We start from the raw sequence: 24,846 nt of genomic DNA on the forward strand, positions 1-24,846 counted from the left end.
CAAAGTACAATTATCTTGTATGATTAGGCCTAGGGCTCCTGGGGACCTTTTAATAAAAATCACCTGGGTCATTAGATGGCTCGCTCCCTTTGTAGCTGCTTTGATCAGCAGCCACATAGTTATCACCCACACTCATGTTTTCAGCATCCAGCACTTCATTTAAATGGCTAAAAGAGAGCAACCATTCCTGCGGATTTATGGTTTCAGAAAATCTAGAAAATGAAAGATAAGGTGCTTATGCTTATATTTAGAGACTTTCTTCATGGTCATAGGAGATAGACATGAATGTGTCAGTGTTTCTGCATGATAAATAGGTGCTTTTACTCCTGAGTAGAACATACAGCAATGGTGCCGTATCCCATCTTTTGCTATTAAAAATGTAGCCAATGCTCAACTATTTTAACACATTAAACAAGCCACAATAATACAGCTTTCATATTTTATTTCAAATAACTTTATCCGAAGGCACTGAAGGGCCCAACCTGAGCAGCACAAGCTGCTGCAGGACAATGTGAAGTGCACAGATTGAGCTTTGTGCAAGTGAGCAGCTACCAGTCATCAGCTGATCCAGGTAAGCACAGCACTTGAGTTTGAAAGGCAGGACAAAACCAGAAGCTCCTCCTGAGGCCACCAGCATCTGAATTTCTCTTGGTACGAATTCTGGGAACTCTTGATGTAGGAGAGTACATAACGTACGACAGCTGGCAGCTCATTACTCAAATATTTTAAGGCAGAAAAAAAGGAAAGCAAATGTTTCTCACACACTGGAAAAGGAAAATTCACTCCGCAGAAGAATAACAACAGTCAGTTTGTGACAGATTCAATCACAAGCATGACTGCTGAGAATGTGAATATCAGTTTCCTGAGTTCTGAATACAGCACTTAGCAGATAAACAGTGGGTCAGGCAGCTACAGCAACATTTCTACTCTGAAGAGACTCTGATACATCACCACTGATGCATTATGCTCCTCTAAGAACAATTTTGTTACTAAATTGCTGTGCAAAAAAGGCAGAAAAGCATGAATGTTATTTTAGCAAAGAGTTAAATCTTCAGTAACAAAACTAGCAACACGATTACAAGGCACAAAACGAAATAAGAAAGCACAAACTGAAGGTAAATCTGAAGCTAATCCCCAATCTGTGCATCTGTTTGCTGGAATCTTGCCTCAAAACGTGGCCCACTCCAGCAAGACAAGAAGATCAAAGTCTCTTTCGTCCAGATTACACCTGATGGCTATTATGGTGCTATGCTGCGTGCAAGCAAAACTTCAAAGCACTTTTAAGGGCTCTTACTCCTTTTCTCTAATACATATAACAAAACTCATTGTATTAGAAGTTCTGATTACCTCTGGATTTCTCTGAGAATACAAATGCAATGGTTTCAAATTACACATTATCTGAACAACCCTTCAGAACACCCAGGCCCTGTGCTATGCTCATTCTTCACACATCTTCCTACTCAGGAAACTAAGGGATCTAGCCTATCATTTTCTAAAGTCTTTCCTCAACTTTCTGTATACAAAACACTTTATCTGCATAGTATTTTGTAATCTTGCAAATTCAACTAACTTTTTTTTTTTTTTTTTTTTAACGTGTGTGTTTTCAAACAGAGCACATAGAATTGCCTTCACTTCCATTTGCAATTGCAGATGCTGAAAACAACAGAAATTCAACAGCTATTCCTCCAGCCTTCTTCGGCTGGTGAGGAAAACAAGCCTGAAATTCATAGAACTGTATCTTGAGTTACTCCTTATAATTATTATTTTTTAAATAAGAGAAAGAATATATCCAATTCCAAGGTAATGTTATTTTAAGACACTAGCTATGTTCAAAGTGAATCAGATATTTAACTTGTTAGTCCAAAAACAGCTAGTGAGAAGTATTTTGGGGAAGAAAATAGCCTGAAAAGGCAGTGAGAAAAGAAAATAGTGTATGTCAGATAACAGCACAGCCTAATCAGCACCATAAAAGCTTATTCTATGGATATTCCAAATATAACAGGATGGGCTGATTATAACTCAGATTAAAATAATTTGTGATATAGTAATTCATTTAGATATGGGAATGATGTAGGTGTTGTTGGAATAACCCAAGTTTTAGTGGCCTCATTGTGAAGCATTACTCTGCTCCACTTCGTGAGGAAGGTGAAGTTAAACCCAGCTGATGTTGGTTCACAGACATTTACCTGGAGTGACCTGAAGTTTCATACTGCTCCAAGTGGGCAGTCATTGGTAGCTGAAGAAAAGTCACTTCACCTTTTTTTCCCTGCTGGAAAACTGGAACATACTGTGCCAAGATGCTAAGGAGAATGCCCTTCACCAAGGCTAAAAGAAGGTAAATTTACATTCGTCTGTTACGCTAAACACGGAATCTCTCTTTTTTGTATGTTTTACCTATAACATGCTAAATTGGTGGGTGTTTCTGGGACTAATTTAGTTTCCATTACTAAAAGTAATATTAAGAAACCTAGAGTGTTTGAACAGCTTCAAAAGACCTAAGAATGAACAATGAATTAATCTCCCATTATTCAATTAGTGTAGCTAATTGATAATTGCATGATTTATTAAAAAGAACATCAAATGAGTGCAATATTCTGCTTGAAAGATTCATATTTTTCAACTCCAAACAAGACTGAACTTCATGAACAGCAATATAATGAACATACTCCTTGCAAGCAACGATTTGGAGCTGTACAACTCTGTGGGTTTTGTACCTCATGGGTTCTGTGTTTACAGATATTCACTGCAGTTAATGCAGGGCGGTTGGACTACATGACCTTTAAGGGTCCCCTCCAACTCAAATGAATCTATTCCATGATTCTTCAGGAACTCCTCTGCAACTCTTGCATGCAGAACATGGGAAAATTTGCTCATGCAGCTGATGAGTGAGATTTAACTACAATGTTCCCATGCTCATGGTTTCAATTGCTGCAGGATAACAGATTTTACAGGCCCTGCAGGCCCTGCTTTGATCACTGCCCTTGTCCCATGAAAGGGAGCTGAACTCGGCCCACCAGCAGCACACAGAAGATGCAGGCAAATCCCGCATATCAGAAACACTGCAATGTGTTTCCATTTTATTAATTCAACTCCTCAAGCAATTAGTTGCACAATATGCTTCTTCATCTATGACTGAAGGTCTCTTGCCATTTTCAGTTTCTCCAAATTTATGAACAGGAATATAAAATCTATTCCTGTAACAGCCCTAAGAGAGAAAATTCTGGTTATAAAACAAGGGAAAAAGCCTCCCAGGGGCTGCTGAGCCAAGCTTTCATCTGATCATAAGAGATCCAGTAAGAAGTAACAAGGCCCCTCCTCACGCACGTATCTCTGAGGGCTTTCTGAGCCCTGGATCCCAGTTACAGAGATCACCTGCAAGCTGGGTGGCTGCCAGCTCCAGCAATGGGGCAGGGCTGGAGCAGCCAAGGCACCTCCCTGCTGCAAGCACGCCAACAGATGACGGTGATGTGGTGGTGTTCTGCAACTGGGGGAGAAAATTAAAAATCACATAGTAATCATATAGTAATACACACAGTAATAAAAATCACAAGTACTGTCCTTGACCCTGAAGAATATAGGAAGCTAAGTTAAACAGCAGTGAAGTATGATTGTTACTACATAAGGAAGACTGAACATCAAAGTTTCAGCTCAGAAAATTAAAAAATGAAGTTAGAATCAGAGTCATGTGCCTGACAGACAAGATCATTTCCTTGCAAATGTATAAAAACAGAGCATCACATCATATGAAGAACTCCAACAATTCACATCCACTTCTCCCCTCCTTGCAAATATTTTGCATGTGGACATTGTTAGATCTCTTCCCATACCATCCCTATTTATAAGGCTAATAGAGTGTGCTCTGGTGGAACAAGAGCTACAAAACCTAGCGATCAAACACATTGCACATACAGTGTATTCTTCTGTAAAATAGAGAAAAACATATTTTGCATGTCAGCAACACAGAGGCTGATGACACACTGGAACAGGTTGCCCAAGGAGGTTGTGGATGTCCCATCTCTGAAGGCATTCAAGGCCAGGCTGTGTCTCTGGGCAGCCTGGTCTGGTGGGTAGTGACCCTGCACATAGCAGGGGGATTGAAACTAGATGATCTTCGAGGGCCTTTTCAGCCCAGGTCATTCTATGATTCTATGATTCAACACTACAGTTAACATACATGCTGTGTGAATTTGTTCCTGTCCTCAACAATTAAAGTGTTCTTTTTAAATGTTGGATAGCAAGTATTTAATTGAAACACTAAAGCATAAATGGTGCAGTGCATTAGCACGTGAAAGTAAAGATATTATATTTAATGACGGGGAAAACTTTCAGATGTAAAATCTTTAAGAACTGAGACAAAATACACATCACCACAGCAGAGGTTATTTTATAATTTGACATTTCAGAACAATAGCTTGGGAAAAGCGGACATAAATTTGCTATAAACACAGCATCCCCCTTTTAAATTGAACCACAAAAGGACACTGGTGCCAGGCAGCTTCTTCAAACACTTCTGTGATTTGGTTCATCCCAGTGGGAGGCTCTGAAGAGCAGAAGTCAGCTGTGTAAGACCACACAACTGGCTTTTTAAAGACAAATTTCAGGACAGAAAAAAAGCCACTGACCTGTCTTCATAATTCACTCAAATTATGACTAGGATATTGCAGCTCCCATTATTTTCAGTACCCTACAGCAACACAGTTACTTTCAAAGAATGTTTACTTAATAATTCCAAGTTACACGGCAAGTTACAAATGTACAAGATTGTTCTGTTACCAGTGTCTCTTTTTAAGACATCAAAGCACATTTCTGAGCACGCACGCTTTATTTTTGTACACAAGGAAGCAAGAAGCATACCACAGATTGCCTCCCTGAGAGCCATCATCCTCCATCAGAGCCATAAATCAGTGCACAAACTGAGATGACAGCATTGGTTTCAGAATGACGAAGGTGTGCGAGATTTCTTTCTCTGTCCGAGACAAGGCAAACTGATTTTAATCTACATATAAAATATCCAAAATGCATGCTTTCAAAGCCTTTCACTCAGACTAACATTTATGTCTGTATCATGTTTTATTTAAAAGGAATCATGTCCTTTGATCCTTCTGTTATTAAGAGTTAAACTTTGGGCCGATGCTTTGCATACATTTCAAGCATGTTATGACTGCTGGGCTATTTAACTACACAGGGATTATATGGGAAGTATTACAGGAAGTTTGATCTTTAAAAGAAAAGCACAAACTCAATCACCTTTGCAGAATTGATTTTTAAGGCTACGGTGGATTTCTTTTGACAATTTTCAAAATGTTTGCGTGAGATTTACAGGAAAAAAAAAAAGGCAAAACAAACTTTTATTAAAGTTAGGAATGAAGGGTGGTAAAAACTGCAATGTGCACTTTGGTACCAAAACAAACATTTATTAAACACAAGTATGAGGAACTCGGTGGTACAAATCAGTAAAATGAGGCATTCTACATTTTGGCTTATGGTCATAATTCTATTAGAAAATAATTGTTCATTTTGTTTGGATGAAATAGCAGAAACAACACCCTCTTTAAAGAAATACATATTCTGATTCTGTAGTCCTTCAATGATTCTGTTTATCCTACCAGTAGGGAAAAGTTAGCAGAAGGAACGTGAATGCTGCATCTGTAACAATAACCAAAACAAATGAAAAAATGAAGAATACATTTAAATTTACAAATAGCAAAGCTGTAATAATGATTCTATTGCATCATCAAGGTGAGAAAAGACTTCTAAGATAGACTAAATAAACCCATTGAACTTCTGTATACTACTGCCCTGAATTATAGGGTGTTGGTTAACTGTTTTTTCATTTATTATTATTAATATTATTTTGCAGTTGCTGATCAGTCTGTAGGTAGATTGCATTAACAAATTTTAAGAATGATGGGATTATGTAAAAAGAACCCTTGGCCCCAGCCACAGATTAAGTAGTCATGTCACACGCTTTCTATTCTGCCACCTTGAAAATTTTTTCAAAGCCATTCTAAATCCGTGTGAAGGTTTTCAAAGCAGAATGCTTTCAAAAACCATCTGCAAAAGAAAGCATGCTAGAAATAAACCAGCCAGCTATTTTAAAAATTTCTGTGATTATTAATTTTTAAACACCCACAAAAGGCCCCAGAAAAGCCCAACTCTACAAGTATTCAGCTACTTAAAAAGCAATTTAAACAAAATCTTTCAGTACTTCATTGAAAGCATAAGCACAAATCCAATTTGATAGCTGAAAAATGTAAAATACCAGTTAATAATATTCACTTGTTTTGAGCTTCACACTGCAATCAGTAATTAACTCTTTGATAAAGGTTACATTATGTCTAAGACTAACAGCAGAATCAGTGTCCCTCATCTTGTTTGATACCAATTCACTGGGAAGCAATGCTAAACATGGGGGAAAAAAAAAAAAAAAAAAAAAAGGCACCTCAAGCCCTGCAACTTAATGTAGCCTTCTCAAAAGAGACAGAAATAAAAAAGGCAGGTCTCAAAATTCAGTCAGAAGGCAATCATGCAATAGATATTTCCAAAGAGAAAACACAACTGGAAATATATTACATTCTGTAATTTTTTTTTCTCTAATTTCAGATTTTAACAAAATGGATCACTCTATCTCTAGCAGGGCTCCAAAAAGCAGAGTTAGCTGATATAAACCTGTGCACAAATGTGACTCATGGGTAGGAGACACCTTCTTGGCATCCAAGACTTACTGCCAAGCAGTCCCCTCTTATCACTTCTGGCAAAGCCATTTTTCACACACCCTAAGGCATAGAAATCATTAGTTCAATCAAAGATTAATAGCTGTCTTTTTCTCTATGCCAGAGACTCCAGAATAAATCTGCAATGTGCCATTTCCTAACGGACCACCTCAGGCTGGAAATTGGGAATAGGCTCTGCGCCAGAGGGCGGTGGGCATGGAGCAGCCTGCCCAGGGCAGTGGGCACAGCCCAAGCGCTGGAGCTCAGGGAGCGTTTGGAAGCGCTCTCAGACACAGGGCCTGGATTTTGGGTGGTGCTGTGTAAAGCCAGGAGCTGGACTCCATGATCCTTAGGGTCTCTTCCACTTAAGACTTCTTTAGCCTTACCTAACTCCTTATCCGTAGCAGTGATATGTGGAACAGAACAAGACTGCAAGAATTGACGAAACACCTTGCTGTTTCCACAATAACCACTATAAACAAGTACAGAAACATAGTTCATGTTTCCTTCATGAGTACACACCAGAGGAAACAAATGACTTCCTGGAGACCATAAAATGGAATCACTAACCGATGCAGAGCAGGACAAACTCACACAGCTGAAAACAGAAGCTGCCAGCTACCAGCAGACCCACGTCTCATAACAAACGAAAAGCAAACTAGAGCCCCTCAGCCCTTTCAATCTTGACTTACAAAGGAGAGTCACAGTGTATTTCCAGAAAATAAGCTAGCAAACAAAAATTCATAATTTTACAGTGCAGTAAAATTTACTGCACTATTTTACTAAACAGAACAATGTTAATACCAACACTGATCTTACGGCCCACACAGTCCTCCACATATCACTTTGTGTTAAGCACACGTACAGCTCACTTTGCTTCCCTGTTCACTACTGGCCAGTAACACTCCCCTACAACACAGCCTTTTCTCTAATCTAACTGACATTTTTACATTATATTCAGAATCACTGCTCTTCAGTCATCCTTTGTTTACATCACATCTGAGGAATGCCTTACATGATTAAGGTGTCACATGAAAATGCAGATATCACAGTTACGCCACTTATGAGCACCTACTATGATAGGCAAATAGAAAAAGGGCAAAATCTTCTGATCTTACCATACTTGTCAACAGAAGAAGTGATTGTAAACTTTGTTAACTAAGTTAGACAAAAGTACAATTACAATGTAAAATCCTCATATCTCTGCCACAGATACACTCCTTTGCTCATTAGAAAATGTAATTCTAAAGAGAATTAAACTACATTCAAAACAGAAAAGCAGCAAATTAGGCTCCTGTAAGTTTTCCATCAGCGCAGCAGCCTCACCTACACCCTTCACCTTAGCAATTCTGCTTTTCTCACTTGCACAAGAGCCAACTTTTGATGGAACCGGTTGCCAGTCTTCTACTGGAAAAACCAAATGGTTGTGTGTGGACCAAACACAGCTAGCAACAGAAGAATGGACTTTTAAGCTACAGTACTTAACAACTGCAGCCTTTTTTTTTCATTTGATTTTAACACTGAACTCCTCTCAGTGAAGGATCTGATCATGGTCCAAATTTGCCTTTTGTGTTCAACAGCATACTAACACATGAAATGCAGAGGTGTGATACTTGTTAAAAAGAAGCCCATTAAATCTCCAAAGCCAGAAACAGAACATAATTATTATAACAAAGTATTTTTGAAGAGAAATGTAGGGTTTAATAGAATGCTTACTCTTTGGAGGTATAAATCATATCCTAAAAGGCTGCAAGACACACAATCAACTAAACAGCATTCTTAATTATATCTTAATGTAAAATGCCCTTTGTTCCTAAACACTCTTTTTATCATACACCTATTTTCATATCAATGATGAATTAACATTTTTGACAGAGAGAGAAGGATAGGCGGGCAAAGTACAAAGCCATAAAAAGCAAGGTGTATCATGGCTGTTCTGTAAGCAAAGGCCTCCAGACATCATGATATGCTGATAATGCATATATTACCTTTCTGCCACTAACCTTTTCTTGACTAGTTCAATTCGCAGCTCGGTTCCAACCTGATACCCACTCTGGGATGCTTTCCCCCCAGGAGCAGACTGACTCACAACCACCCCGTTCCCTCATCATAGAAATTCTACTGCCTACCCCATTCCTTGCACTGTTGTTTCCAACCCACCGTTCAGCTTTTCAAACAAAAAGTTATCCTCTGGTCCTGCCTTGCATGTCACATAACTACCATTGCTGCAACTATTTTTGTTTCTACATAGACAAAGGATAGGGAGGATTTAATCCTTTAACATTCAGTACACATCAATTTCACTGCAGGAAAATGACAGCTAAGGTTATTAATTATGTTCAGTGTTTTGTTTAGTGTCATCTTCTCATCCATTCTCAGCTTTTTTTTTTTTTTGCACAGAATCATAAATGTTGGAAAACACACCCAAGATCACCTAGTCCAACTCTCCACCCATCAGAATCATGCCCACTAAACCATGCACCTAACTGCCAGATCTACATGTTTCTTGAATACCTCCAGGGACCTCCACCACCTCCCTGGACAACCCGTTCCACTGCCTCAACACTCTTACTAAGTAGAAATTTTTCATAACATCCAACTGGAACCTGCCCTGGTGCAACTTAAGGTCATTATCCTCCATCTCTCTCTTTTCTCTTTTTTTAAGTACAAAAACAATTCAAGCTTTGCCATCAATTCAAAACAAGTACAAAAACAATTCAAGCTTTGCCCAGTTAGCACTGGGGTTATTCCATCTTTTTACTCATTGCATTTCACATGGTAACTTTTTTTTTTTTTTTTTTTTTAATATTTTCAGTGTGAGCATTTCTGAACAGCCCATTTTGCAGGACATCAAAGTCACAAAAGAAGGACTCAAGAAACTTCCTCAATTACCACTTGTAGTTCAGTGAAAACTTGCCTTCCCCCTTCTACACATACAGTAGTTACATGATTTTGGAAGTTTTTTCAGTTATTTTAGTACTCTAAAATACACTTCAACCCCCGCAGATCTGCTGCATAGCACCACTTTCACTTCATAACTGCATTAAATTAGTTCTTACAATAGCACGGGCCTCCTCCACTTGGGCAAAGGGAATAATTGGTCGATTTGGTAGAATCTTACCCTGGTTAATCAAGGAAAACAGAATCCCAGGACTGCCATTTTACAGACCAGACTTCCCAGCACACAGACTCCACAAGGACTGTCCTTCCCCATTCCTTTATTCTGCATTGCAGAGCCTCCCCTGACATCCTATATTCTCCATCTCATCTTCATCACGACAGTTTTGAATAACTTCAGCCTAAGTCTGGCTCTTGGCACAGAGAATTTCAGAGTGAGGTAGTTGCATTCTAACACATACAAACACCTGGAAATAGGTGAAATTTCCAGAAACACCTGGAAATAAAAAACAATGTTGAGTAAAATTATCTGTCAGCAAAGTGTAGGAGCTACTTGGAAACCGACTTCAGACGCCCTTTGACTTCTATGAGCATGTCCTGAGGGCACAAGTGATGCCCCAGCTCCTAGAAGCACACAGACATGCTGGTATTTATGCTGTAGGTTCAGAAGTAAAATTTCACAATTTATCCGTCTTCTGTCCAAGGTACATATGTATGTATGTGTATGTATGTTTGGTGTATGTTTGGTGGCCCTGCTAGGCAGGGGGGTTGGAACTACATGATCCTTGAGGTCCCTTCCAACCCGGGTGATTCTGTGATTCTGTGATTCTGTGTACGTACTTACTGCCAAACAACAAGTATCTCATCAAGTTGTATCACAGCACCACAGTTTAACAGCAGAAGCACTGGAGGTACATCCCACTTTCTTCTCTGCTGAGTTTGATACAAAGCAAAATTAGTAAATTGCCAGTAAAGAGAGCAGTCATCAGCAGATGGGGATACAATGTTTAGACAAGCTAATTTAGTGCTTCATCAAAACATGGCACTGTGGAGGAAATGCTTCTTTATAGTGGAAAGGTGCATATGTTATGGTTAACATTTCAAGATGTGCTGAGAGTTGTCCACACTGTCTTTATCCTCTGCCGTCTGCCAGCACATGACAGGAGTGGTTCTGATCTCCTTCATGGAATCCCTGAAGAGCACTGCAAGCGTAATGATTTAAAAGCCCATGAAACACTCTAGTCTGTCCTCCTCAGGTCTTTTTAGCTCCCTACTCACTTGGTTGATAATACAATACATGTTACTAAGAGCTGCTTTAAAAAAGAATTTCAAGGGTTCCTAAGAAAACAAAGACAGAAATGTTAATGAAGACCCTGTCTTTGAGAAATATTGCTGTTTCTTGGACAGACACTGTGCACACACATAAGGGTGTTTCAGAAACATCAGTGATAATGAAGCAGTTTCAAAAAAAGATGGACAAAATACAACGTGTTTGCTTGGTCTGGCATCTTCTATCCTTGTCACTAGGGAGAATGCCTATTTTTGGAGGCCATATGTAGTTTGCAGTCACTCTGGTTTTGAAAAGTAAAGGCTCTGCCCTCCAGATGATGTCCAAGATACATCTGATGCAATCCATAGTATGCAATGGCTCCCCACTGCCACAGGGTGTCACAAGTTTAATAATGTTTAACTAGATTTCAAAATGCTGCTAGTGGAAATGACAGGGAGAGTCCAATTGCAGCTTAACAAAAGCTATTACCTCAGCTAAACTCATCAACAGCAGCTGTGAAATTTGTTACAAATTTTCAGGATCAATAGCAGCTACGGGCAGGACCAGAAGGCAGGGAAACTACTGCATCTCACCATACGGATCCATTTTGAATTGGTTCTTTGTACTGAAAGTATATTAATTGTTTTGCTCCTGAGATTTTGTTCATATCTGGAAAACACTGCCATTAAAAATAATCTTCAGAATAACTGTCTTCAGAATAATCACCATTTCTTACTTCCACAGATTAAAAAAAAACATATGTAACTACTGAAACTACAATATAAATTACCAATACTTAGACATATGTTAATTTTGAAAAGCAACCACCACGATTTCAGTACTTGCCCTGTCTTGAGTTCGTTACATTTTGTGATAACAGAGCATTAAGAAGTTGCTCCAGAAGTAATGCTTCCTATTTATTTCCATGGAAATGACAACTTACACAAAAAGCACAATAACACTATTTGAAAAAGCATATTCTCAGCTACAAAATCTACTTTTCTGCACAGTCACCACCATTAGCTATGCATTTTCACTCACCACTGATGAACAAAAGCCTGATGCCATCCTCACAGAAATCTGCATCGTTATCTGGAACATGGCTTGTCCTTCTCATTGCTGTCCCCATAGCTAAAAAACTCCACACAGAGGCACATCTGACATCATGGGCCAACATAATAAAATAGGAGGCATTGCTTTTGGAGCAGCAGTCATAATTGGGAAGGGAGAGAAGGGGAAGAAACTCATACAATAATTTTAAATATTGGAAAAAAAAAAACGCATTTTCACTTAATGATTTCACATAAATACATACATACACAAACACAACACTACAACAGATACATTTATGAGAGAGAGAACACTCAATGGTGTCATTTTATTTGCACAATATCTGACCTTAAAGAACAGTACGATTCACCTGAACTTCAGGTTTTCATGTTTCCAACTACATGCCAACATCATTTGCTCATGTCAGCCTTCAACTAAAATTCAATGCTCACGTGCAACCCCAACTCCTTACATTTTCTTTCTAGAGGGAGGGATTTAAGGGCCAAAGAGGTCGAAAAGTAGATATTGATGTTTTGTCACTCTGTAACTTATTTTGTAGTTAGCTCTGTAAATGCTAATGTCTGATTATGATAACACAGCTGAGAAGTGTTGAGGGCAGCTTATAGAAATACCACACACTTTGCCAGGTTTCCAATTCTGCTTTTTAAAACTACAAAAGTAGCCTACTGCTGCAAATTGCAACAAGAACACAGGACGTGAAAGCCAAACATTTACGACCCTACATTTTCTACCTGACACACACACTTGTGTTTTTATTAGACTGAAGAATCCCAGTATAAGCACCCAGACCACAGCAGATCAGAACATTTAAATACACACAAAACTTGCTTAGGTGTCTTTGCTTTTGAACAAAACACTCAGAACTGTGCTCAGCTTTAAGGATATATTTATGCTGTGTTAGTTTAACCAGAATTTAAGCAAACAGAAATTAAGCATAATTTGATAATCTCATTTCCAAAGCAAGTATTTTAGGGTGCTTTTTTAGCTGAGTTGTTTCACCACATTTGAAAACCAAGTATAAAGATGATACTATATACACACACATAATGGTCTCTAGAAATGAAATAGCCTGGGTCAATTCCAAGGCCATCTTTGTACTTTCCCCACATTCTGCATTCCAAGACTAGGGAGCCTGATTTTTCTCAGCTTTTTGCTTTCTTGTATTTCATCTTCAAGGTAAGTGTAGGACATTTTCACTGCATTCCATCTATCTTCTCCAGTTTTTGCTATCTTCTACTCAGCTTTTCCCTTTGTCAACAATGTGATGCTTGTGTAAATCAGAAATCTCAAGGGAAGCCAGTGGATTTATACTAAGTACACATGAGAGAATCTATTTCATTTTTATTAATGTATAAAAAATTACAAGTCTGACTGATTTTGAAGTAGTGCTCTGAGATTAATAAGAATCAGTCTTAACTAAAACATGCTCTGAAATCATTTACAAAAGCAATTCTGTTTATATACATATTATACATATGTATAGACACACACATTGATACATACTGTTAAAAGAGTAGAAAAAAGTAATCCTAGCAGTCTTAAAAATGAACTAAGAAATTAATTATGAATTGTTAAATACTGTGAGCCACTAATGGGCTTATAGAAATTTTGCTTTTACACTCCGTGACTAAACTACTCAATTACTTTTGCATTTTAAACCTTTTATTCGTTAATTCCAAAAATATGGAAATAAAAATGAAAAGACTTCCAATAGCTGCCTGCAGTAGGTTTGGGTTGCAGCAACAGCTTTCTGTTGGTGAGGCGAGCTGCTTCTCTCCAGGAGTTACAGCTCTCACTTCAGTTCTGAATGAGCCAGCGCTGTGATCAGATTTGTGTCATTAGGATTTTGTGATAAAGCAGTAAAAAAACAAACAAACAACAACAACAACCCTCTTCTTCCCTTCCCCGGTTAGGAAAGGTAACAACGAAACGCTCCCTGGAAGCTGTGAATATACAGCAAAATCATGAGAAACACATGCAGACTTTACATCCTGGTGTCAGATGCCAGAGAGGAGAGAAATCTCGATGCGAAAATGATGTAACGAAACCTGTTTGCAGCATGGCCAGAAACCAACAGATTCTCCCTTCCTGAACAATCAATCCACTCTCTTCCCCCAAATCATTACCCCGTCGAAACATCAGACTGACAGCTCTCACAAAGGAGGAGCAACAGATGCACAATAATGAATTTCTAATCTCCTAGGAAGCACTGCCCAATTGCAGAACGCTAAAAACAAAAAGTAAAGCTACCAAGGTAGTACCAGGGACAGTCACTGTCCACATCTCCAGCAATCTTTCCCCAGATTCTGTGGAGCAATGAAGCTACCAGGTCACTAGCAGAAGCTAGCCAGCTCTGAGTGGCTACACTGAAATACACAGAGAGAAAGGGTTTAGTGACCTATATGTTCAATATAAACAGAGCATAATTTGGAGCAACTTGGTTTTTTCCCCTCAAATTTTGACCTCTTATAGGCAGTTTCTTTTCTATAGTGTCTCTATATCTGTCTCAGCTTTGAGGATCTCGTTTTCCACACTCACGAAAAAGCTTCCACAGAATCAGCCACCTCCTGGCAGCCCCAGGAAGGCACAGACCGCCTTCTGTTCTTTCCTTCTGTGAACCTGCCACTTTCCATGAAGATCAGTATGTAATTACACCACCGCCATTTTCTAATTAATATTACGGCATCTGAAATATTGAATAATTGAGCTGATTCAGGAAATAATTGCAACCTCTACAGTGCACAACAAACAATAATGCGATAAGTTCGTATTTTGAATCAGCAGAAAAGCTTGGGCGTTCACTTGAAAGTATAACAAATGGAGAAGTCCTCTCCATTAGTTCATCTAAACAAAGTATGTTAAATTAAGATTGTGTATTAACTGTTCTTCTGAAATCAACATTTATTTCAAACTGGAACATCCATGAACCAGCACAAATAATGCAATAATTGTTTACATGATATTTTAATAGGGAATGCCAAGGTATTAAACAGTCTTTTGTGACAGTAAGGATTTAATACACTTCTTTATAAGAACTTCCCTCCCCCCCCAATAAAATAAAAGTATAAATAAGAAATCCTTCACAAATGAACCGCTGAAGAGATTCCAACTCCCCACCCCACAGCATTCTTGCTCTCAAGTCAGACAGCATTTTACAAGGAAAATACAGAGCTTCCCTTTGAGTAAAAAGGAAAGAATGCCAATAATTAGCCACCCAGGAGGCATTTGTCTCACAATATTTTTGTTACTCCATGGCTTCCATTGTGATAGGATTTGTGAAGACTTACAAGTAGGCTTGGAAACATAGCTTCTAATTCAACAGTGCTGGCTTGCCATAAGTAACCCTCATTTGTTAGTTAGAAATCATCGAGATTCTTTTCTTGGACATTTTCAATGGCCACAGAAAACACACAATTTTTTTTGTGGTGCACCCCAGAAATTTGAGCTAAAAACTACAGCATTTACATAATGCTCTTCTCACTCCATTTAAAGGGACAAAAACAGTTGCTGCTTTAAAAAGCAGAATAGAATCATATGGCAAACTTAACACTGAGAAATATTAGTAACTGAATAAAAGGCTTATTTGGAAAGCTGATTTAGAAAAGACCTAAATATCATAACCTCAGATGCAAAAACTCTTAAGAGAACTTACTGGGCTCCTATCCAAAGACACAGAAGAATATAAACCACAGAATTACAGACATAGGTGAAATGACAGAGATGAACAGAGATGCTTGCTTTCTGCAATGATGAAAAACATGAACTTAAAACCAAAACAAATAAAAGGTCCCTGAAAGGAATGTTATGGGTAAATTCTTACTATATTCTGGGTCACAATCTGGAAGCAGAAAATGGTATTATCAAAGTATGAGAAAGTGAAGGTACACTATACAATAAAACGTGGTACAATTTTTGTACAAAAAATTCTACTTTTAAAACAAGGGGAGGGTTTTTTTTTTTTTTTTTTCCATCGTCAAAGAGTAATTTTGATTTAAACAAAGAAAACATAGCCTTTTTATTAACATTCTCAGCAGAAAAGCCAGAGGCTCAGAATGTGAATCAACTGCACTGCCCTATCCTCAGTTCTGTGGGTGTCTCCTCCATGTCAGACACGTTAATGGGACAACAGTGAAATTCTAGGGGAAGTTTCTTCCTTTTTTTTCAGCAAGCTCTGGTAAGTAAGCATCAGCACAAAGTTATAGATAAATATAAAAATATTAGGAAAAAAATATTTTTCAGAAACAGTGCTGAGGTATTGGAATGGGCTGCTGGTGGAATCATCATACCTGGAGGTGTTCAAGAACTGTGTAGATCTGGCACTTCAGGACATGGTTTTGTGGGCATGGTGCTGATGGGCTGATGGCTGGACGAGCTCATCTTAGAGGTCTTTTCCAACTTAATGATTCTGTGATTGCCTAATTGCTTCAAAAATGCTTTTTTTCTTGTCTACTCCCCCCGTTTCGATTTCTTCAGAAATTATTGAAGAAAATGTTACTACACGTCAACTGTACAATTGCACATACCTAGAATTTTACAAGGATCAAATGCACCCATACCCAAAAAAAACTTTTACTGCTTTCTCTACTACTTAATCTGAAATGCACACCTAGCATGTGCTATGTCAGTAGAGTCATAGGAAAGATGATACACCAAAGACAAAAAAGCAAAGAAAACTAAATAAAAGTCTGAATGTTACCTCCAGACATTAAATTTTACTTATTAAATCTACAGTTACATGAAATGGTAAAAGTTACTGCTGAATTGCAACTTGTAAGTGCACTAAACCTCTGTAATCAGACTCTTCAAGCATCCACCATAAGACTCTTTGAGCTGAAAGCAACTGAGGCTTCCTCAAGAACAAATACCATCATGCCTTACTCTAAGAGAGGGCTGCAGCCCCCAGCTATTCAATGCAATTACCTAAGTACATTTAATTTGGAACTATCATCACCTTTCAGTGGGAACAGATTTGTATTAGAATAGCAGCCATGGACCTAGCAGCTTTCTCAAACTGCCACGTAGAACAAGAGTAATTATCATTTGGAACAGAAGAGCTTGAAAGACCACAAACCTGCCCGCTGCCATTTCCAGATCATAACATCCCCGTACATTCTCAAAGGAAGATGTTATTACACTTTCAAACAAAGCCAAGACTTTGACATCCTTCAAATTAACAACTCAAGAAAAAACAGACCACCACAAAGAGGTGGTGATTTACTCTAACTGATTTAGACTTCCGAGAGGGAGCAAGTAAAAAAAAAATATTTTTCTATCTATAAATCTAAAATAATTACAGCAAAATATTTGAAAAGGATAATAACTTACCCATTATTCTATTTTCATCTCTACATACATTTCACAACTAGTACGAAAAAATATTTTAACTACACATTTGAATTAATCTTACACACACATTTTTTCTTTTTAATAGTGACTGAAGTGTCAAATCTGAATACATGAAGACCAATTCTCCTTTCACCTTAAGGCACTTTCCTTGTTCTTAGCAAGTTGCAGTACCTCAGCAGAGGAAATGGACAGTGGAAATAATCAGTATTGATAGAGTATGTTACTACCATACTGTGTAAGTCCAAATTTAGGAAAAAAAAACATTAGAAAATTTGACAGCTGTATATGTAGATACATATATGATCAGGTTTTTTTGTTTTATTTTATTTTCAAACAGCAGAAGTAATCCCAAGGTATGCTTCTACTTTCTGCAGCACATTTTAGATAACAAAGAAAACAGAAAATCCTCCACTCAGAAAACAAAAAATAATTCCACTCAAAAATCAAGCAAAGAAGTTCCATATGTATCATAGCTAAGCAGAAATCTTACAAACTCATTTATTTAAAACTGAAAGAAAAATTAAGAAGAATTTTTTTTTCTTTTTTTTTTTCCCCTCTCTTTCTCTCTCTCCCTTTTTTTCTCTTCACAATATGAGGAATTCAGGCAATTAACTGGAAAATCAATAGTCAAATGCACCAGACACCTGAATTTGAATCTGACCCAAAGAGTTGAAGAGGAATGGTACCTGGAGATGTACTCCATGTCCTTCTGTTTCTGTCCATCAGGTGAAAACTGAACCTGAGCAAGAGCCTCTGCTGACACAGATCTAGAAAGGTTTTAAATTATTATAATGTGGAAGTGAAAGAGGAAAGCAAATAATGATCAGAAACACTGAGAGGGAAATACCAGCCCCTAAGCTAAAGTACGTTTCCATGATTACAGATGGCAGGCTTCAGAAAATTCAGCCTTGATTTTGATAGCTGCACATGAGTTGTCAACTTGCTAGGAAAGAGTGGTGCCAGTAACTCCAAAATCGTGTTAATTCTTAACAAGCACTGGCACATCAAGAATAGAGACAATTGTTACCATATATCTGAGCCCAAGAAACAGATTTAAACAAGTCTGTCTGGGAATGCTTAGCTCACAATGTTAGCAGGAAAAAAGATAATGAGCTAAACCAATTGGAGCACAGATCTCCCACTTGACTTAGCAGAGAAGTACAGATCAAATCTTTTCATTCCACTGCAGATAGAAAACACAGCTTAAAGCTACAGATCAAATCAAAAAGCGTGTCTCAGTGGGAGAAAAGAGGAAAACAAAAAGCCTTTAAGTAACTGATCGGCATGTATTACTCTTAGGGTTCTCCTGGAGATCAGACTGGAGACTGTATGACAAATACTCATCTCTGTGTCACCAACAAAATACTATCAAAAATTATCAGAATGCATTTAAAGGACAGAGTGGTTTTGCAGATGAGATAGAAAAAATGTACCCTTTTGGCACCTGTTGAATATACACAGCATATAATGTCTGAATTCTTCATATTTTAAGGCTGCAGAAATCCTGTAGCGATGCGGACAATCCGTCTACAAGCACCTAGAGTTGTAACCACCAGGTCACTGCACTGTTACTGAATTTCTCCTGGAAGCTGTACTCCTATAACATTCACTCTCTATGTTTGTTGGAATCCTACTGAATCCCATTCAGTCTCAAAATAAGATGTGAAATTACTTCAGTAGAATCATATCAAAAAGTATCAGATTTCACTTAAATCTTCTGAAGCTAATTTTAAGTTCTGACAGCATGGGCAACAGTTTAAATACAGTTTGGGGATTTGCCCTTTTTTTTTTTTTTTTTTTTTTTTTTAATTTAATACCTCATGTAGGCTTCCAGAAATTTTAGCCAACCACTTTAGCTTACCAAATGTGACCTTTGAAATTAAATACTTACATAACTGGTTTTGTAACAAGAAGATTATTCCTTCAACAGCAGAAATACTTACAGACTTGGCAAATCCTCTTCCCCAGTGTAGCCCAAGGCAGTTCCTGGACTGGGTATGACAGTGGGAGAAAGAGAGGCATGTAAGAATGCAGGGATGGTGCTGGGCTGGGAGGAAGGAATGCCTCACTTCTGAATGAACAGACATCACCAGAAGGGAAACTGCAGCCTGCTCAACCCAAACAGAAAGGAAATGCCTGAAACAAGAAAGGGCAACCTTCCCCACCCGGGAGTTTGTCCTCCAAAGTCGAATTCATGCAAAAAAGCTTCATAACTGAAAAGACAAGGAAAAAGAAATGGACAGTTTTAAGCACCATAATATAAGCATACATCCTTGTAAGGATCTAATAGAAGACAGGACACATCCAGGAGGCAGAATGTCACCTCGTGCCACCAGGGATAACTGACATGTAACCACTCCACAGTGTTCACAGGCATGGTCACATTTGGGAATTTCTTGAACGTGGCAGGCTCAAATTTCAAGTAAAAAGCAGTAGACACTGCAAAAAGAGGAAAATCATATTCAAGTAAAGATAAAAATAAGGATTTTTTTTTAATTTTAATTTTGTTTCATGCATTTTCATGACTGTGAGGAAAATGAGCTTGGGCAAGTGGCTTTGCACTGCTGGAGCAGTCGATTCTCACATTGCACATAATGGATTTACAACCTCAAACGTGTAATGTGGCCAAGCAAAAGGTGCTCTGGCAGGGGATTTCACATCTCATCAAATGACAACTGTGAACTTCACAGCAGAGATTAAACCCATGTCTCAGTAGCCAACCATGTGGTAGTTCCATTAAAGGCACAGACAATTTAGCATGCTTAAAAATATGGAAATTATCCCTTAAGAGGGAAGTTTAAGAAGTGATACCTGTATAGATATATAGCCATACGTAAATTAGCACTTTTCTCTGACTCAACAGATCTTTTCAGCTTCTTTGTAACACGGAAAGTACAATGAATTATTTCTGTTTAAATATTCACAGTGCGTGACAGAAAGATGGTTGCAAAATAGGTTTCAGCACTGAAAAATTGATGTCTCGTGCATAGACATCATAAAACGAAGACAGGAATCAACTAAATAAAATTAACAGCAATTTGTTCCACAACAGTTTAAAATATGGATGAGACTACCAATTATGCAGCTGTTGAACAGAACAACTCATTAAATAATTAAAACTGGATTATTAATTTTCCAGTTTTGATGTAATTTACTTGTATAACATGCAAGCATCTCTGATTTATACTCAGGGCAGAAACTCATTTTGTGAGTTGGTTGCATTTTACTAGAATTATTACTCTGTTTCTTACTGCAAGTGTTTTATAAGCACTGAGCTCATGATTATTTTCAAGTACCAGAAATGGCAAGCTGACTGCAACACTCACATAAAAAGGAAGCAACATGCACACTCCTTTCAAATAGTTCTTGGGAAAAAAAAAAATCAAGGGAGGTTTGAAGTGGGATGTGCCTGTAATGCAATTCTATTATACAGGGACAAGAAAACATAAGACAACCTCTTATTCATGCAGGACAAATAGCTGTGCCAAAAGCACAAATTACACCTAATTACAGGGTATAACTCTGTCATCTTTCTTTCTATAACCAAGCCGTTTACACACTTTGATTTTTGACTTCCATTTGGGTTTATTAACATCAAAGCTTTGTCATCACTTATCTGTGTCTGCAGACTTTTTTTTACCTGAGGCAATAAATAAAAACTTCTTTGCATTTCAGCTTTTCAGATGCATGGAAGGTTTAGCCTACATTGTTCTTATGTTTCATGCTTATTAAACCTTCGTATGTTGTTGTAAAGTTTATTGCCCTGGGCATATCGATCCTAAATGTACAATAATTAAAACTACTCTCATTGCATCTAAATGCATTAGCACTCTCCTATGATAAATTTTGTTCTTACTGGTAATGCTATCTTTCATGTAATTACAATGTCTTAAATAGAAATGTAATGGACAATTCAGCTTAATGCACTGTTTAGCTTTTTTTCAAACAAAATGGCAATGAATTTTTTAATTAAGCTATATGGAGCTTTTTTCTGTATATATGGATTACAGCAAAAACACAGACAGCCACCCCCAATGGAATGGAGAAAGTAATGAGTGCTAGAAGAATAATATGACAGCCATTTTCTCTTAAAGTTGAAATCAGAGAAAGGTGAGTGACAGACTTCTGCTTGAAAGCTAACAAGCACTAACACATAGTCAAAAATTAATCTGAAGTCATCAACTGCTAAAATGTAACTTCCTAGCATTAAATAAAAAGGTATTTCAAAATAAAATGTCTCTTGAATCACATATATTACATCTGAATCCATTCAAATCCAATATGGTAAGAATCTTCCTGAAAGAAAAAAGATTTTACAGACTGAACAAACTTTTTTTTTTTTTTTTTTGTTACCATGAAGAAAAAGTTCCCTTTTCCTTCTCAAGGAAGATCAATTAATGCAGAGTAGTACATACAAATAACTGCTGAAGTTATAATATGCCCATTCCATACAGCCATGCATCCACAAGTTTCCTTAATCTCTATTTTTCTAAAACAAATATAATTTTTAATACATTTCCACAATACTCCCAAGTATGGGAAAAAACTATAGCTACAGATTTGTTTAATCAGCTCGTCAAAGCCCTGCGATGATAAAAATTCAAAACCTCATCAAATGTTTCACTACTCCATGAATCTGACTTTCAGAAAGTTCTTTCTAAGATTTCCTTTGAGTAACTCCTAGCATTCTGAACCCTTACATTACTTATCATGGTCACTGCTGGCACAACAGACTATGTCTCTATTTTTCCTGCGACAGCCTTTTACATATTAGAGTGCCTACGTCGTCTTCTCTGCAGACTGAAGAACTGAACGTTTACTCTTTCTCCCAGGGATGTTCTCTACACTTCTGTTCACCCAGACAGCCTTTGTCCAGACTCTGAGGAGTCCCAGCCTTCCCTGGAAGGGGATGCTCATGTGGAGTCCACTGCTCCAGCAGAGTCCCCCATAACACTGACTGAAGACAAGGCTGACTCCGCTCATTTTACCAGCTACACTCTTATCCATAGATTCCAGTGGAAGGATCACCCTCTGATCAGTAAAGTGCTATCAAATCAAAATAATGCATAATGCATCAAAATAATCTTTTTTTGGAGGACTGCTATGATTTACCAGAAGTAAATGTTTCCTTATCTCCACTGAGATTCATCTATTGGTTTGCAGATTATTCTTCCAGCTTTTCAGGATCATTTTGGAATGTGACCTTGTTCTCCTGTACAGCCCCTGCCCTGTTCTGTGTTATCTGCACAATGATCCCAGCTATTCTCTGTCACCAAGATCATTAGGTAAAAAACAGAAAGAAGAACAAGACTCCAGGCAGGTTTCCAAAGAAACTCTATTAAATGTATCTTTTCATTTTGAGAGAAAGTCATTAACAATTAATAGCAAAACTAATCCAACCATTTTTGCACTTACTGTACCTAAGTTTCTCCTAGACCACACTTCTCTGCATTACTTGTGAAAATATCACAGAAGACTAATTAAGGCCTTTAAGTAAAGTCAAAGCAAATGGCAGCTACTCCTCTGGTTCTACTTGCAGGTTCTGCTATTTTAACATAGAGAAATTAAACTTAGTTTGTGATTATTTATTCTTGACAAGCCCACGCTGGCAATTATTCATCTGTTGATACCTTGTAGATACATAAAAACAGTTTGACAAACCATTTTTCTCAATATTTAGACGACTGCACTCACTGTTCCTGATTCCTCTCTCCCCCTCAACAACTGGTACATTTATTGAGTCGATCCCGCACCACTCCTCAAAGATCAAGTTACTATTAGATGACTCAGAAGGTGAGCTGGATAACACAAGCAGTAAATATTGGCAGCACTGCTTCAGATGAGTTAATATGGCTTTATCCTTTCCATATTTCCTACTTAGGAACCAACTGGAAAAAATCTCAAGACAGGGATGATTGTAAGCTAGAACTTACACAAAGAAGAGTATATTTGTCTCTGTATCCTCAATAAAATCACTAGAACAATACTACATTAGTGTGACACCGTCTCAAAGTAGTACATTCTTTGTGTTTTTTCACATCTCTCACCTACATCTTCATTTCTAATGACTTTTTCCACTGAAATTTGTTGTGAAAATTATAAACAGCTGAGTTCAATGAAGTAGGATCATAGCCACCCGCAACACTTTTCCCACTGAAGTTTCAGCACTAGTGGCCAGGTAACAACAGCGTTCTGATACAAGCATATTCAAATCTGAGCTTTGCTTTCACTTCAATTCTTACACATTCTTACACGGGGCAATGGCCGCAAGTTGTATCAGAGGAGGTTCAGGTTGGATATAAGGAAGAACTTCTTCTCTCAGAGAGTGGCCAGGCACTGGAATGGCTGCCCAGGGAGGTGGTGGAGTTGCTGTCCCTGGCAGTGTTCAAGAGGGGTCTGGATGACGTGCTGCGTGATGTGGTTTAGTGCTTGTGGTGGCAATGGTGATGAGGAGACAGTTGGACTGGATGATCTTATAGGTCGTTTCCAACCTTGTGATTCTTGTGATTCTTGTGACATTTCTTTTACTAAGAAGAATGATTATAGCTTTAAAAATGTTAATAAATGAAGTTTAAAATAAGATGTGCCAAACGACATGAAATTCTAGAACAGGCTTCCAATTAAGAGATTACAAAAACAAAAGACACAATGGGTTAAAATGGAGAGCAATCTGTGACTTGAATTATGCACTGTACATTTACCTGCTATAGAAGGGTTTTAGATTTGAGGTCCCACAGGGCTGTAGCCAGCCTACAGGTTCCTAAACATCTACTGTTCTTTCTGAATTGTTTTACACTTCCTACCATTACCTCTCCCCAGTTTGTGTGACATGGCCAAACAATAATTTTACCGTGTACCATTGGCTTTCTTCACCTGATCCAGTAGTTCTAGTGATTTTTTCTTGGCTCTGTGCTTTGGCCTATGAATACAGCAGGTCTCTTTTGAAACCGATACAGTGCCCTTTCATTAAGATCACAGACATCCACTCTGCAAACAGATGTTCCAGCTGAAGGAGGCAGTTTCCCTTCCCTCCTTTTCATTACCGTTTTATCACCAGTGATGCATGCTAATGCAGTCAGTTTTGCCTGAAGCGGGACTGGGAACATCACATGGCTTGGCTGTGGGGAGCAATGGGCAGCTGATGAATAGTAAAAAATGATTAAGAGTGGTGACATTTTCTACAGACTTAGTACTGAAGACAAAGCTTGCCCACTTACCTAACTATTGGTTCAATGTTGTCCTTTCTTTCTGTCATTTATGTACCACTCACCTATTTCCTTATGACTTCTTCTGCCAAGGAGGACAAGCAAAATACATTTTTGTGTATTTTTCCCAAACTTTCAACTTATTTCTTGTTCTTAGTTTGTACTGGGCTTGCTGTCCTGGAATCCAGAAGTCATTTACCTTGGCATTTAGTTGGGACACATCCATCAAGGAGTCACTTTCATGACTGTTTTCCAATAACTGAAGAGGTCCAGACCCTCATTATTGACACCAGTGACTTGGTGATCCTGTTACATATCTACCTGCCTTTTCTGAAATGCAGAA

At 38.0% G+C, this 24,846-nt stretch overlaps 1 protein-coding gene and 1 long non-coding RNA gene across 4 annotated transcripts in view; both read right to left on the reverse strand.

The window, feature by feature from the left end:
* MICU2 (mitochondrial calcium uptake 2) overlaps nt 1-24,846 on the reverse strand; it is a 131,334-nt gene that overhangs the window by 81,800 nt on the left and 24,688 nt on the right. Inside the window, exon 1 of one of the 3 annotated variants that reach the window (XM_052671405.1) lies at nt 24,703-24,744. The exons of the other annotated variants lie outside the window; for them this stretch is intronic. Coding sequence (XP_052527365.1) covers nt 24,703-24,729 — 27 coding nt within the window. The 5' untranslated portion in view covers nt 24,730-24,744. Of the gene's footprint in view, nt 1-24,702; nt 24,745-24,846 lie in introns of those variants that run through there. 3 annotated transcript variants of the gene reach the window in all.
* Nucleotides 426-23,539, reverse strand: LOC128074994 (uncharacterized). Its single transcript, XR_008203553.1, has 2 exons — nt 17,985-23,539; nt 426-5,646 (listed from the first exon to the last, which is right to left on the reverse strand). It is a non-coding gene; the product is annotated as an uncharacterized LOC128074994 (long non-coding RNA).

Source organism: Tympanuchus pallidicinctus, unplaced genomic scaffold (assembly GCF_026119805.1).
Source record: "Tympanuchus pallidicinctus isolate F22 unplaced genomic scaffold, pur_lepc_1.0 scaffold11, whole genome shotgun sequence".
Lineage (NCBI taxonomy): Eukaryota > Metazoa > Chordata > Aves > Galliformes > Phasianidae > Tympanuchus > Tympanuchus pallidicinctus.